The sequence below is a fragment of the Chiloscyllium plagiosum genome, chromosome 29 (genome assembly GCF_004010195.1).
Source record: "Chiloscyllium plagiosum isolate BGI_BamShark_2017 chromosome 29, ASM401019v2, whole genome shotgun sequence".
NCBI lineage: Eukaryota > Metazoa > Chordata > Chondrichthyes > Orectolobiformes > Hemiscylliidae > Chiloscyllium > Chiloscyllium plagiosum.
In genome coordinates, this window is record NC_057738.1 from 3,617,058 (window position 1) to 3,633,332 (window position 16,275).

Sequence of the window (16,275 nt, forward strand, 5' to 3'; positions counted from 1 at the left end):
GCTTGAAGGTGATGGGGGCACCTTAAAGGCATTCAAAGGTCAATTTGAAAATTATCTGAAGAACAAAATGTTGACGTAAACAAAGGTGGGGGCGTGGATCTACGAGAGTCTGTGAACAAAAAGCCGAAAAGACTTGCTTTCCAGTTGTTAGTCCATGAAATAAATTTAGTTTGGATACCAAGGAAACATCCTCCCTTTCCAGCACCGCAATGTCCTCTATCTTTAATGATGATTGGGGCTGAATAATAGGTCTGTCAGAGGATGTGTGTGGGTCCATTTGCAAGGCTATCGGATCAGGATGGGTTTGTCCTGGCTGGTTGTTGGCTGGGTGCCCTGTGTCCACTCTGGCTGCCTGTGTCCACTGGCTCTTGCAGACGGACGTGCTGAGCTCCACGCGTCACTGGGAGGACCAGCCGCCGGTGCTGCAGGGGGCGACATCTCCCCACAGTGTGAGCAGCCGCCGCCGCCGCCGCTTCTGTCGGGGTGCGGCGGGAGGCGACGGGGCGGGACGGGACGGGACGTGCAGGTCGTTGCCGTCTGCTGGTTCTCCCGCCGCTTGTGAGGGAGCGCAGGTAAATTCCGGTTGAAGCGGTCGGTGGGTGTATCCCGAGAGGCTGAGGAAGGAGGGGTATTTTTTTTCCCCCCGTTTCTGCAGCTGGCTGAGGGGGGGAGGGGTTGGGCCTGGGGCCTGGGGCTGTCACCGTCACCACCGCCGAATGCCGGCTTTTAGTGTGAGCGAGCAGAGCCAGAGGCCAGCTGCACCTTCCTGACAGCACCATGTCACTGTCAGCGGGGGACCTTTCAAACACACACACACACACAGAGGTCAGGAATAACTTTAACCCCACCCAGGGATCTCTGCCCTTGTCTCCTGTACTTTCAGCCCCACCCCCTTGCCCACCATTCCTGGCCTCAGTGTAATCAGAGCTGAAAATGTGTTGCTGGAAAAGCGCAGCAGGTCAGGAAGGTTCCTGAAGAAGGGCTTATGCCCGAAACGTCGATTCTCCTGCTCCTTGGATGCTGCCTGACCTGCTGCGCTTTTCCAGCAACACATTTTCAGCTCTGATCTCCAGCATCTGCAGTCCTCACTTTCTCCTCAGTGTAATCACCCCTGGTTTGTGTCTGTACTGAGCTGCTGGCAGTAACTGAATCACTTCAGGTTTATTCAGTCCACTGATTTCATTGTCTTTTAACGTTTCATGCCTCTTGTTTCAGAACTAGCCCGTCACTGCAATGATTCTTCTTCAGTTCACTGCCAGGAAGCTTGTTTCGCAGGTGGGAAATTGTTTTAAACGGCCTCCGAAATTGCAAATGACTCAGATTGAAACCAGCCGTCCAAGTTCAGGTAGGTTCTTTGTGGACGCAATAGTCGAGGTGGGTAAAAATCATGTAAAGCTGTGCCTCAAAAGGTCCAGTAGAAACACAGTTGTTAACACCGTAGGAGGAGGCAGTTCAGGCCATTGGATTTGCACTGGCTCTCCGAAGGAACATCTCATCTTGTGGCATTCCCTTACCATCTCGCTGTAATCCTGCATATTATTCCTTTCATTTGATAATCTAATTCACTTTTGAATGCCTTGATTGAACGAGCACTGTGCATTCAGGCAGGGCATTCCAGACCTTAACTACTCAGGATTTTACCTTGTGCTTCCTTTGTTTTTGACATTAAAATAATTTTTTCACTTGATCGTTCCATGTGTGAAAACAGTTTCCCTGTCTGTTCAGGTGTCCAACCCTTTTTGTATTTTTGAATACTTCCATGACATCTCATTTCACCCTTCTCTTCAACGAAAACAGACCCAACTTCTTGATTCTGTCTTCATGCCTAAAGTTCCTCATCTCTGGAACCACTCTTGGGAACACTTTCTGCACTGTTTCCAGTGTTTTCACATCTTTCCTGGAACTGGAGGCAGTGCTGCAGTGGAGGCTGAATGAATGTCTTGGACAAGCTCAACATAAGCTCATTGCTCTTATTTCTCATAAGAATGCCTTGACTACTGAATGGTTTAGTAACTACATTGTCAACCTGTTCTGCCACCTTCAATGAGTTCTACACACAATCACCCAGTTCTTTCTGCTCTTACAATTGCACCCTTTGTTTTACATTGAGTCAAATATTCTGAAATAGTTGCTTTATTTTCATCTCTAATTAGATTAAAACTTACTTACTTTGCTTTAGATATTTTCCATGCTGGAATTTCCTGGAAAGGGATGTCTTGTTACAAACCTGTCCAAACATCCAACAGCAAAGTGAACTGGTGTGGAAACCCCTTCTCCTTTTGCAGAAGTCATGGTGCCATGTTCAGAGATTTAAATGTTGAAAGTGTCTGTTCTGGGAATGTTTAGTCAGTTTGCTGACTTCAGGTCTGGGGCAGGAATTTAGGGGGAGTAGATGGGGTTGGGTTGAGAAGCTTTCTGTCTGTGGGGTGGTTTGGGGATGGTTAGGGGATCAGTGATATGCTGTGGGGGCCTTTCTGTCTGGGGGTGGTTTGGGGATGGTTAGGGGATCAGTGATATGCTGTGGGGGCAACAGTAATAGATACCTGGCAGTTAGAATAGGTTTTTAATCCTCTAACCTTTCCTGGGTAACTGTTAAATTTAAATGACCAGGAAATCTTTGAATTCTCCCACTCTAATATGTTCTTTGGTAGCATCCCAGATGGAATAGAATTGCCAATCAAAAAATTCAATTTCCTAGCCAAATCCCGTAAGTCAGTTTGTCTGGAATTCCACATGGTGTCAACATGCAGCTCCAGTTTATGCTGCTCCAAAAACATTGTTTTTCTCTGCTTTTTCTCTGCTTTCTTCCAAACGGAATCATTTCATGTTTCTCTGCGTGAAAACTCAACCTATGTCCTTTTGAAGTTCCTTCGCTATTCACAATGCTTCAAAGTTTTGTATCATCTGCAGAATTTGAAGTTGTGGCTTATACACAAAGATCGAGGTCATGATATTAATATTTCAGGAACACCAAGAGTCCCAATTGTAAAAGTCAAACAATTATTTAATGTAATTGAGTTGCTCATATGTTTGGACTATATAATCTTTGAAAAGAGTTCAGAGTAAGGTGATAAGATGCTATAGCAAAGAGTATCATGATTTAATTAAGGTTTATAAAATAGCAAAGGAACTAGACTGTGCACGTGTAGAGCTTTCATTTCAACTGACTATATTACAAAAGACTACGGGTTCAACCTTCCAACTTATATAAGGGCAGTATGGATGTTGGCCAGCTCTGCTTATTCCTACAAAACTGAGTTTGTTAATCAGGTTGCTAGATCATAAGTGAACATTGACTTACTAACTTCCTTCAAATACAAGTTGGGACTCTTCTTGGCTGGTATGGAAGTTGCCTCACAATCAGAAGTCAAGGGATATACTTATTGTATAAGATTTTGAATCGGCTGGCGATCTTTTTCTGTAGAAAAGGAAAGGTTACACGTGATTTCTAAAGTCGTTAAAATAATGAAATGGCTCAATAGGGTAGATAAGGCAATGTTACCATTTGGGAGTGCACGGAGGAACTAGGCCAAGTCGAAGGATTATAAATATGAGCTTTTCTAATAAATTCAGTAAGCAATTCAGGAGAAATTTCTTTACCCAATATGGTATTTAGTGAGAATGTGGAACTTGCTACCACTGTGCTACAAGAGCCCCAACTAATTTGATATGAAAATATTTTGATTGCTAAGAGGGCTGAGGAGTTGTCAAAAATGATTCCAAATTCTCCTTCCATTTGTCCTTTTTTTATAGCACTATTTTGTCTCAGGATCATAAGACTCAGGGTAGTTTGGGAAAGTGTATTTTGATGTTTATGGCATTACAACCAAATGGGATCAGTTCGTTTGAACAGGAGATAATTTGTTTGTTAGTGTTTGGAAAACTGCTTGTTAACTAAGTTGATTAATGGATAGTTATTGGAGCAGTTTGAGTAGCAAGACATTTAAAAATAAATTACCTAGTTGCTTTTACCTGACTGAATCAGAAGACAGCAATGCTTAAATTGGCTTTACTTGTAGTATACTGCCTTGTATTAATGCTTGCTGTTGCTTTATAGAGATAGTTAGAAGATTGTTTCACCTTTCGAGCAATGTTCAGTATGTTTAGAAGAGCAATGTTTGTAAAAGCTTCTGCAGACTAGACAAGAGTACAATAGTCTGGGTCAACAGCAGAAATGCAATCAAGCTGAAGGAACATAGGCAGGCATTGTTCCAAAACAGCATGCAACAACCTATGAACTGATTTATGTTTCTGCTTATATTATGCTTTAAGTTATGCCAAAGTATGGACATGTGCAAATGGAGACAGAAGGGAAACTTGTTAATCTAACTACTGAGCACAAAATACATCTAACTGGTTTTCAGTATTACAAAAACAGAAATTGCTGAAAAATGTCAGGTTCGACAGCATCTGTGGAGAGAAGTCAGTGAATGTTTTGGGTCCAGTTATTGTTCTTCAGAACTTTCTACCACTGGAATAATTGGGATACCACCACTGAGCCATAAAAGCCCCAAATAATTTTATATCGACTTATTTTGATTGCTAAGAGAGCAGAAGGGTTGTCAGAAATTATTCCAAAGTTTTATTTCATTTGTCCTTTTCTTCTTTAACATTATTTAGACTTGTGTATTCCACTTTTGATAATGTAACAATTTAATGTGCACTGTGACTTTTAGCCAGAAGCAAAACTGCAAAATGTATTTAATCAAGTGACATCAGAAAGCATTTTATTCCTTTTTTGTGTTGTATGATCCAAAATTGAACTTCGGATTCCATGTATCACCCCATTACCAAGACTATTTCCGTACATGCTGCAACATCATCATCTCTCTTTTGACTTCTTCTCAAAAACAATTTACTTTGTTGTATGTTGTTTCTACATTGTCTACTACCTTCCATCTTCAACTCCTGTTTACTCGGATCTCCCTGCCAATGTCTCAATACGTCACTGGAGAAACTTCACTATTGCTTTTTTAAATATTTCTTCTGACTAACTAATGAGACCATACTCCTCTTGTCTCTGCTGCCTTGCCTCCCCTCAGAACCCTGATGTGCTTAAGTCCTGCACACATGTTCATGTATGTGTCAGCTACCCTGTCCAACCGTTATGGACAAGGCCAGACCCCTCAAAGCATTTTAAGATAGCCTAGACCCCAACTTTTTCTTATTTTAAAGGTAGTTGTGAGTGCATGCTCCAGATGTGGTGTGACTGGTCAGATGACAAACAGAACACCATTTATTTAAACACCATAGTTAAAATATAAACAAAAAAAGGAGCTTAGAACAACTTGATTACTGGAAAACTTATCTACACTGCCTATTATTTGGTTAAGAACAGAAGAACCAGGAGCAGGAATAGGACATCTGGCCCTTTGAACCCATGCTGCTGATCTTTTTGTGGCCTGAGCTTCACTCACTTATCCTCTCACCATAACCCTTAATTCTTTTCCTGCGCAAAATATTATCTATCTCAGCTTTAAAAACATTCGCTATTTTTGAGAAGATTTGTAGCTGTTGAGGTACAACAGTGTTTCCAACAGTGATCTCATCTTTTGTTTACAGTGATTGAACAGGCACAGTCTCCAAATGAGTGACCTTACGCCCCCTCTCTCTCCCCACACTTTCCCTGGAGTTCTACAGTGGGGTATACCCTAAAGCCCCATCCTTCCCCAGATAATCTCTCCAACATTGTCCTATACAGGGCAGAGGTGGAACATGACAAAATGTTGCAGTAAAATGTTGTGGTTGGGGGGCGGCAGTTGGCGGGGGAAAGTGTTGGACAGGGTTGGGGCGGACAGGGGCGTCGGACAGGGTTGGGTAGGGCGGGTCGAGGGGTGGGCGTGGGCGGGGTCGAGGGGCAAGCCCCTCAGTATTCTCCAAGTTGCAATCAGATCCCCCCCTCCCATCCTTCTAAACTCCATCAGCTTCAAGTGTTCTGAAGTTGGACCAACTTTGGAATATTGACAGCAGTTTTGGGTCATGTATCTAAGGAAGGATGTGCTTGTGTTGGAGGGGGTTTCAGAGTAGTTCATAAGAATAATCCTGGAAAAGAAAGAAAGGATCCTCAAGTGTTCTTGTTTTTGAGTTTGTTGTTTAAGAATCGGCAGACTGTGTTTATCTGGTACCTGTTGTTCTTGGATACGCTGTATAAGTATCTTTCTTCTGCCACTTCTACTTCCTGGGTGCTGCAGTGTTTTGTGACCAGTTTTAAATAATATCCTGATGCAGCTTCATTTGCAGGTGTCAGGATGATTGCTTCTGTAGTGGAGTATCTGGTCTGTTTGTGTTGCTTACCTGTAGACACTGGTCTGCAGTTCTCTATTATCTGTTCAGTCCACAGTGACATCTAGGAAGGAGTCTGTTGTTGTTCTCCTCCTCTTTTGTGAAACTTAACTCAGTAAGGATGTTGTTGATGATATTGTAGTTTCCTCTTATTTGGCCTGTATGTGATGACAAAGGTGTTGTCCACGTAATGGACAAAAAAATTGAGTTGGATCGTGGGGATGGCTATTCATTCAAGACTCTTCTTTACTGCTTCTGCTAAGAAGCCTGATGTTGGTGATCCCATGGGGTGTTTCGTTAATTTGTTTGTAGGTCTTGTCATTGAATGTGAAGTCACTAATGAAGCGCAGGTCTACGAGCTTAAGGATGTTGTCCTCGTTGAAGAAGTTAGTGCTGTTTGCGTCCTTGGTTCATCGAGTAGTGCAGTCAGCGTTTCCTTGACCAGGCTGATGTTAATTGATGTGAATAGGGCTGTCACGTCAAAGGAGACCATTATTTCATCCTCTTCTATCTTGGTGTCTTTGCTGTTCAGGAATTCTTTGGTGGAGTGGATGGAGTGGCATGAGTCTTCTACTAGGTATTTCCGTTTATGGTGGAGTTCCTTTGCTAGTCTGTATGTCGGTGTGCCAGGGAATGAGACTATGGGTCTGAGGAGAGACCCTGGTTTGTGTACCTTAGGTAATCCATAGAAGCGGGGTGTGTTGGATCCATCCGGTTTGATTTTTTGGACATTTGACTTGTTAATTTGGCCTGGCTTCTTCAATTTAGTTGTGATATGGTTTTCCAGCTGTGGAGTTGGGTTGATCGCCACCTGTTGGTAAGTATCGGTATCTGTGAGCAGTTTTCAATGTACTGTGTTCTGTTCTGATGGTCATGCGCCCTTTGTCTGCCCGTAGGACTACAATGTTTCTGCCTTTTCTGATTCCTTCCAGGGCTTTCCTTTCCTGTGTGTTGAGGGTGTTTCCTTCATTCTTAGAGTTAGTACAACTGTCTGTCAGATAGCCTGCTGGGTTTCTTCCATGAGTCCATTGTCTTCCACGAATCCATTTCTGCTAAGAACGGCTTTTTGTCTGCGCCTCTGTAGTTGTAGTTCATCCCTCTTACCAGGACAGCTTTTTCTGTGTCAGTTAGTGGTCGGTCTGATTGATTTTTAATCCAAGCTTCTGAATTGTCTGTGTTCTTTTGTGTGAGCTTGTCCAGGTTTTCTTGTAGGGATAAGGTTTTTTTATTTTTCTTTGGTCTGCTGTTGTTTGATACTGATGGCTCGTTCTTGTGTGCTTGTCCATTCATGCTCTGTTGCATTGGTGTATAAATTTTTTTGGCATGAAATTTCCCGTTATATATTTGTAGAGTCAGTTGTGGGCGTCTTTAGTCATTTCTCTTGGCATTCTGCAGCCATTCTGTCTGTCACTATTACTAGTATCCTTACGTCAGCTGACGAAGGACACCACTTCAAGTGGGACAGCACATCCATCCTAGGGCAGGCTAAACAGAGACATGTACAGGAATTCCTAGAGGCCTAGCATTCAAACCAGAATTGCATCAATAAACACATCAATTTAGACCCCATTTACCAAGCTCTGAGAAAAAGAACTGGAAATGGTATCGCCCACCGTAACCGTAACTGACCAAGACACATAAATAGAAAGCGGGACAGAACCCCAGCGCTTCACCGGAGGCCCACTGATGATGTTACCTAGCACGGTGATGAAACGTCTGAAAACAAACCTGCCATCTCAGCAAGAAAACTTACAAACTTTAAAAACGTTCAATGAGGAAGCCTCAACTACTTCACTGGGCAGACATTCCACATATTCACAACCCTTTGGGTGAAGAAGTTCATCCTTAATTCAGTCCTAAGTCTGCTTCCTTTAATGTGAAGCTATGCCGTCTTGTTCCAATGTCACCTGCCAGTGGAAGCATCGTCTCTGCTTCTATCTTACCTATTTCCTTCATAATTTTATTTTTCTATAAACTAATTAACTGTTCCAATATGATGATATCCCATAAACACACTCCTCGGCAAAAAGGTAAATTCAGATAGAAACAACATCAGGAGTGATGTCAGAGAAAGCAGCTAGGAATCTTTAACTGAAGCTTCCAACTCTTCTGGAACCCTGATTGCACTGGAGCAAGTGCAGAAAAGATTCACCAGGATGTTCCTGGGATGAAAAGTCAGTTATGGGAGAGACTGGATAGGCTGAGTTTGTTTTCCTTGGAGCAGAGGAAGCCGAAGAGGTGGATCTGATTGAGGTATACAAACGTGAGAGGCATAGATAGGGTAGATTGTGGCCAGAGTTCATAAGTTGAAGGTGAGGAGTAAAAGGTTTAGAGGAAATCTGGGAAAGAAAGATTTTCGTCCAGAGAGTGATGGAAATACAGAATGTGCTGCTTCAGAGGACGGTGGAGGCAGATACTCTTGCACCATTTAAGAAGCATCTGGATGAGCACTTAAAATTCCAGACCTGTAGACCGAGTGAAGGTGAATGGGATTAATGTAGTTTGGTGTTTATTGGTCAGCATAGACGTGGTGACTCGAAGGGCTTATGCTGTATGATGTTGACTACCACTGCACGACCAGAGTCCATAATGTGTTGCATGTGATGAACAAATATTTATGGATAAATTCATTGCTTCTCCCCCATCCAAGCTGGACGGCAATGTGTCTTCAGTGATAGGGCTAAAACAGAGTAGCACTGATTCTTAAGTGTGGCTCTAAATTAGAAGTGCAGACACTCTGAAGTTGTACTTTGGTATGTTCTAACTCCTGACAATATACAGTTGACTAGTTGCTAAGAGATTATATTACTAATTCATTCTGAGCCCTGTGATCCAAATGATTGGATAAGGTATTTGAAAAGTATTTAATTGGCTGTATAAAGTGTTTTGGGATTATCTTAGATCAGGTAAAAACAATGACTGCAGATGCTGGAAACCAAAGTTTAGATTAGAATGGTGCTGGAAAAGCACAGCAGTTCAGGCAGCCTGTATTCCTGATGAAGGGCTTTTGCCCGAAACATCGATTTTACTGCTCCTCTGATGCTGCCTGAACTGCTGTGCTTTTCTATCACCATTCTAATCTAAATTATCTTAGATCATGACAGGCACGATCTAAATGCAAGTCTTCTCAAACGTAATACCTGCAAAATTGTATATTGAGGTTAATTATAATTATTGTGAAGCAAGAATAGACTTTTGTCACTGTTATGACTTGAGATGTTATTTCAGTTGGTTTATCATTTTTGAACATGCGTATCTGGACTCTCGAGCCTGCCATGATGTTAAAACTCCCATGAGAAAAAGAAGGCAAATTCTGCTGTTCTGCCTAACATAGCAAAAGATTTCACTGTGCAGGGCAGGTCATTTGCTGACAGGTCTGCCAGTATTATCTTGCACATAAGCTAATACCACCTCTTTCCTTCACTTGCTTTCAACATAACTTCCTCTTCCTGGCTCAATAATGTCCCTTCTAGCTCACCTTAAAATGCAACTGTGTTAATTGCCTTGGCCACCCTATGTTTCTACATTCTTACTACTTCATGTTTTCCCCCCAAATTATTTATTGCATTATTATCCCATTTAAAATCCCTACTTTCTGAACACTTTCCACTGTTTCACACATTGGAAATATCTTTTTATCTGTCCTTTCAAATTCTTGATAATTTTAAAAACTTCTTGTTGCCTCGATTTTTCTCTAAAGGAAGGAGCCCCATCCTGTTCAGATTTTCCAGATTATTATACCCTTTGAATCTTTGTCTAATATGCATATCTTGTTTGTAAATGTCATAATTTGTTTTAAAGATTTGGCTGAATTTCGGGAAGTCTTTGCGAAAGCCAAGCACATAACCATTTTAACAGGCGCTGGAGCTAGTGCAGAGAGTGGAGTTCCCACCTTCCGTGGAAAAGGGGGCTTTTGGAGGAAATGGCAAGCCCAGGTATGTCCATGTAACCCACAAAACCGATCGGGGAATCTGATGCATTTTGGAAATTTCATGTTAAAGTGCAGTCTCTGATTGTAGGTGATTCATTTATTTTTTAAAGAATTCAAAAGCTTCAGCAACAATTGGGTTGCTTCTTTTATTTAAAGGAAGAGACTGTAAATGCCATGATGTGAAGAAAGGCTGAGGATTGTGGTTTGCAGTGGCTGTTACCCTGAGTTTATAAAACTGAGGTTTTTGTTAATAATTCCAACGTTTTTATCAGCCATTATTCAATGCCAGTATAATGTTAAGCGGTGAGCTAGGGTAATGCATATTTGTTTTTCCCCTTCTGTGGAATTGCTGTGCAAATATTGATGGTACATCCAAAACATGGAACCAACTGTAACCATAAACTGTTAATCTCTAATTCAGCACCAATTGATGACTTGGCTCTCATGCAACATACTTAAGTTGAAAACAAGTTAATTCATAAATTGCTAGAAATGTACGGCAAGATCTGAGTGAAAATAAGTCAACATGAAGCTCTCTTGTTACTTATTCCAAGTAAAAGCAACATCTTTCCCACATACTGCAAGTTTCAATCTTTATTTCAATTTCCACCATTTGTTTTGACTTCAGAATTTTTCAGACTTATTTTGTTCTTCCTTTGATCCCCTTCTTAAGATAGCTTTAGCTTATGCCATGACTTTACTACAGAACAGGGCAACGAGAACAGGGCAACGAGAACAAGTCTACTTCACCTGGAACGGGGATCAAACTTCGTTCTGTTAGCACTACTCTGAACTGTACACTAGTCATCTTCCGCCTAGGAACCCTCCAACCACAAGGGATGAACTCAAATTTCTCCAGTTTCCTCATTTCCCCTCCCCCCACCTTGTCTCAGTCAAATCCCTCGAACTTCTCCTGCTCCTTGGATGCTGCCTGACCTGCTGCGCTTTTCCAGCAACACATTTTCAGCACTAGTCATCTAGTCAACTGACGTCACTGCACCATTCTTTTCCCTAGAGACTTTACTCTCAAAACCAAGACCTTTACAACATTTTAAAAAAATTGTTCATGAGATGTGGACATCTCTGGCGAGGCAAGCATTTGTTCCCCAGATGGTAGTTAAGAGTCAGCCATCTTGCTTTGGGTCTGCAGTCAAGCTGGATAAGGATGGTAAATTTTTCTTCCCTGAAAGATGTTAGTGAAGCAGATGGGTTAAATCTGATAACACTGCTATGCAAATTGAATTTCACAATTTGAGACATTACTTGCACCTCTTGGATTTGGTTCTCAACTCAGGGCTGGGATGATACTGTGACATTTCTATGGCATGTTACACAACTGATTTAGGGAACCCTGGCTCAGTACCTGGTTTGTCTACACAAAACAATTTGTGCCAAATTTTTCAGTAAATTGTGAGCCTCACCCAACTGTGATGAATTTACAATCAAGCAGAGCCTGACAAGTCTTGAAGTATACAGTATTAAAAATAAGTTTTTGTACATCTTTTATTTCTGGGGAAATAAAAGTGGAGAGGTTTTGTGCTCCAGCACTAATCCCTGTTGCCTGTCGACCACAAAAGTCTGTTGTCTAAAACATTCATGTGGTAGCCTTATTATGCAGTAAAGTATTATAAAGTCCAATATATAATTTAATCTTCATTTCTCATGTTGTTGTTTTGGACAAATATGGAGGATAATTTTCAATCCTGTTTCCTTGGCAAACTTCTGATGGAACAGATTGCCTACTCGATGTAAGATTCCAACTAAGTGAAATCAGTTGAAGTAGCGAAGTTTAATAGTACTGTTAATACTAATTTTACAGCTGTGTAAATTGCTTGTTTATTTGTATGATAGTAAAGCATGTTTGCAAATAACTTGTAAATTACTTTTGAATAAGAGTTTAAATGTGCACATAAGTATTTTTGTATATGGCTGTTGTGTCCAGCTTTGTCTTCAGGGACCATTTTGCTGCATATCTTGCAACTTCAGGGCCACCTGGGAATTTTAAAATTAGCTTGTCGGCGGGTCGGTGTGGACTTGTTGGGCCGAAGGGCCTGTTTCCACACTGTAAGTAATCTAATCTAATCTAATCTAATATCTTGCAACTTCAGGGCCACCTGGGAATTTTAAAATTAGCTTGGAATAGTTGAATCAAACAGACTGCTACTTCACTGTAAATTCCATCTTCCTATTGATTTTAATTTGTATCAAGTTGCTGCAACTAATAATTTCTGATTTAGAATTTATTAGTCAATGAAAAAGCAGTGCTAAACATCACACATCTAATCTTCAGGTCCACCAATCACAATCCGAACAAACCAAGTAGAATCAAGGTGCCTGGTCTTTTCAGAGCTACGTGTGGGTACCAGCTCAGATAGCTTGATACTTATTTTTAGAAAAGTGTTTTGCATGTGTACTTGTCTATTAACAGGACTTGGCTACCCCGGAGGCTTTTGCAAGAAATCCTTCTAGAGTATGGGAATTCTATCACTACCGCCGTGAGCTGATGTTGAGTAAAAGCCCAAATGCTGCACACATTGCTATTGCTGAATGTGAGGCTAGACTGAGCAAGCAAGGCAGAAAGGTTGTGGTCATCACTCAGAACATTGATGAACTTCATAAAAGAGCAGGATCAAAAGCTATATATGAAATTCATGGTATGTGATTGCGTTGTAATCTGAAAATCTTGATTTGTAGTCATTTCTATTCATCTTAGTATCTGTATTGGCAAAAATAAATTGCATTACTAATAAGATGACGACAAAGCCAGTTAATTAGTGTCCACAATAAATCTGAGTTTTGTTTAGGCATCTTAATAGATAATGTACTGGAGTAGTTTTCTCAATTATGTTTCAATTAGGTCTACTAGCCTCAATTGCCAATTTGATTGCATTACAGATTGAATATTGTTGTTGTTTTTAATTTATTTATATATTAAAGGCAAATGAATAAAAATCACAGCCACCTGTTGTTCCCTCTTTTACTCCATTGCTCTTGTGTTTGCCACACTTTGTATTTTTTCTTCAAATCCTCTTTCTATGCTTCTCTTACTATCTCCTCCTCTTTAGCCCGGTTATATGTCTTATTCTGGCCTTTTTTTTTCTTCCATCATTCTCTAACTATAAGTTGTTACCCTCTGACTTATGCCATCCTTTCCTTCTCTGACTGATTTAGTAAGTGGTAGCAAGCAATCATCGAAACATGATTATTTGTATCTTTCTGTCAGCAGCAAAACTGTGACTAATATTGCTGACTGCCCATTTTACCTGGATTACAGTTTGCAAGGGAAAACATTCTCTTCCTGCAGCAGGGTCAACCACTGGAACAAGAAACATGGCCTTCCAGCATGGAGTGCTGGAAGTCACACTAAAGAGCAGTACTTCATGCTTTGTGTTTAGCTCAATGACAGAATTTTAAAAATTATCTTTAATATTTTTAAATAATTAAGGCTTTTCAACACTGGAAGCTATGAAACATATTTAACACTTCTGGAATGGTTATAAAATTATACAAAGTAACTTTCATGCTCAATCTATATAGTATAATTTAGTCATCTGTATATCTAGACCATATATTTATTCTGTGATGTTAAAACAGTGAAAATTTGTGTAACTGAATATTTTTGGCCATTGACATAACTAATGAAGTGATCTCTATGGTCATCTAAAATAAGATGATGAAATGTTATAGCCAAATAGCGTTCGAGTTGTACAGCAAGGAAATGTGGTGAGACAGAGAAGCGTACACAAGGTCCAGGCAGCTAAGAACAGAACGGGCCCTGGAGGAATATCGGGAGAGTAGGACCAGTCTTAAACGAGTAATCAAGCGGGATGAAAGGGGTCATGAAATAGCTTTAGCGAGCGGAATTAAGGAGAATCCCAAAGCCTTTTATTCTTTTATAAGAAGCAAGCGGGTAACTAGAGAAAGGATTGGTCCATTAAAGGATAAGGAAGGAAGGCTGTGTGTTGAACCTGAAGAAATGGGTGAGATTCTAATGATTACTTTGCATCAGTGTTCACTGAAGAGAGGAACATGATGAATATTGAGATTAAAGATAGAAGTTTGATTACTCTGGATCACGTTGACATAAGTAGGGAAGATGTGTTGGGTAGGCTAGGGGTGGGCAAATCCCCAGGACCGGATGGCATCTATCCCAGGTTGCTGAGGGAGATGAGAGAGGAAATAGCTGGGGCCCTGACAGATATCTTTGTAGCATCCTTAAACACAGGTGAGGTGCAGAGGACTGGGACTGGAGGGTTGCTCATGTTGACCCCATACAAGAAAGGTAATAAGGATATTCCGGGTAACTGCAGATCAGTGAGCCTGACATCAGTGGTGGGAAAGTTGCTGGAGAAGGTACTGAGGGATAAAATCTATTTATATTTGGAAACGAATGGGCTTATCAGTGATAGGCAACATGGTTTTGTGTGAGGGACATCGTGCCTTACCAACTTAATAGAGTTCTTTGAGGAAGTGACCAAGTTGATAGATGAAGGAAGGGCTGTAGATGTCATTTACATGGACTTTAGTAAGGCATTTGATAAGGTTCCCCATGGTAAACTAATGTAGAAAGTGAGATCACATGGTGTGCAGGGTGTTCTACCTAGGTGGATAAAGGACTGGTTGAGCAACAGGAGATAGAGTAGTAGTAGTTGAAGGGAGTTTTCTCACCTGGAGAAAGGTGACCAGTGGTGTTCCACAGGGATCAGTGCTGGAGCCACTGTTGTTTGTGGTATACATAAGTGATCTGGAAGAGGGCACTGTTGGTATGGTCAGCAAGTTTGCAGATGACATGAAGATTTGTGGAGTAGCAGAAAGCATAGGGGACTGTCAAAAAATACAAGAGAATATAGATAGACTGGGGAGTTGGGCGGAGAAGTGGCAGATGGAGTTCAATCCAGGCAAATGTGAAGTGATGCATTTTGGGTAGTCTATTTCTAGAGCGAATTATACAGTAAACATAAGAGTCTTGGGAAAGGTTGATGAGCAGAGATATCGAGGAGTTCAGGTCCATTGTACCCTGAAGGTTGCTGCACAGGTGGGTAGAGTGGTCAAGAAGGCATATATGGTATGCTTGCCTTCATCGGACAGGGTATTGAGTATAAGAGCTGGCAGGCCATGTATAAAATTGTACGAGACATTGGTTCGGCCACATTTAGAATACTGTGTACAGTTCTGGTCACCACATTGCCAAAAGGATATGGACGATTTGGAGAGGGTGCAGAGAAGGTTTACGAGGATGTTGCCTGGCATGGAAGATGCTAGCTATGAAGAGAGGTTGAGTAGGTTAGGATTGTTTTCATTAGAAAAAAGGAGATTGAGGGGGGGGACCTGATTAAGGTCTACAAAATCTTGAAGGGTATAGAAAGGGTAGATGGAGATCAGGTTTTTCCCAGGGTGAAGGATTCAATAACGAGAGGTCACGCTTTCAAGGTGAGAGGTGAAAAGTTTAAGAGGGATACACGTGGCAAATACTTCACACAGAGGGTGGTAGGTACCTGGAATGTGTTGCTAGCAGAGGTGGTAGAGGCAGGCACGATAGATTCATTTAAGGTGCGCCTGGACAGATGCATGAGTAGGTGGGGAGCAGAGGAATACAGATGCTTAGGAGTTTTGCGACAGGTTTAGACAATGGATTTGGATCGTCTTGGAGGGCCGAAGGGCCTGTTCCTGGGCTGTAAATTTTCTTTGTTCTTTGTTCTATCCCACATTTTAAAAAGGCAGAACTGCTTTAACAATTACATAGAACATGGAAGAATACAGTGCAGTCCAGGCCCTTCGGCCCTCGACGTTGCGCCGATCCAAGCCCACCTAACCTACACTAGCCCACTATCCTCCATATGCCTATTCAATGCCCGCTTAAATGCCCATAATGAGGGAGAGTCCACCACTGCTACTGGCAGGGCATTCCATGAACTCACGACTCGCTGAGTAAAGAACCTACCCCTAACATCTGTCCTATACCTACCTCCCCTTAATTTAAAGCTATGCCCCCTTGTAATAGCTGACTCCATACGTGGAAAAAGATTCTCACTGTCAACCCTATCTAAACCCCTAATCATCCT

At 41.5% G+C, this 16,275-nt stretch overlaps 1 protein-coding gene across 1 annotated transcript in view; it reads left to right on the forward strand.

Annotated features, from left to right (window-relative positions):
• The first annotated feature begins 429 nt into the window (after positions 1-429).
• sirt5 (sirtuin 5) overlaps positions 430-16,275 on the forward strand; it is a 36,003-nt gene continuing 20,157 nt past the window's right edge. Inside the window, exons 1-4 of the mRNA XM_043719040.1 lie at positions 430-572; positions 1,216-1,345; positions 10,084-10,217; positions 12,642-12,867. Coding sequence (XP_043574975.1) covers positions 1,234-1,345; positions 10,084-10,217; positions 12,642-12,867 — 472 coding nt within the window. The 5' untranslated portion in view covers positions 430-572; positions 1,216-1,233. The remainder of the gene's footprint in view (positions 573-1,215; positions 1,346-10,083; positions 10,218-12,641; positions 12,868-16,275) is intronic.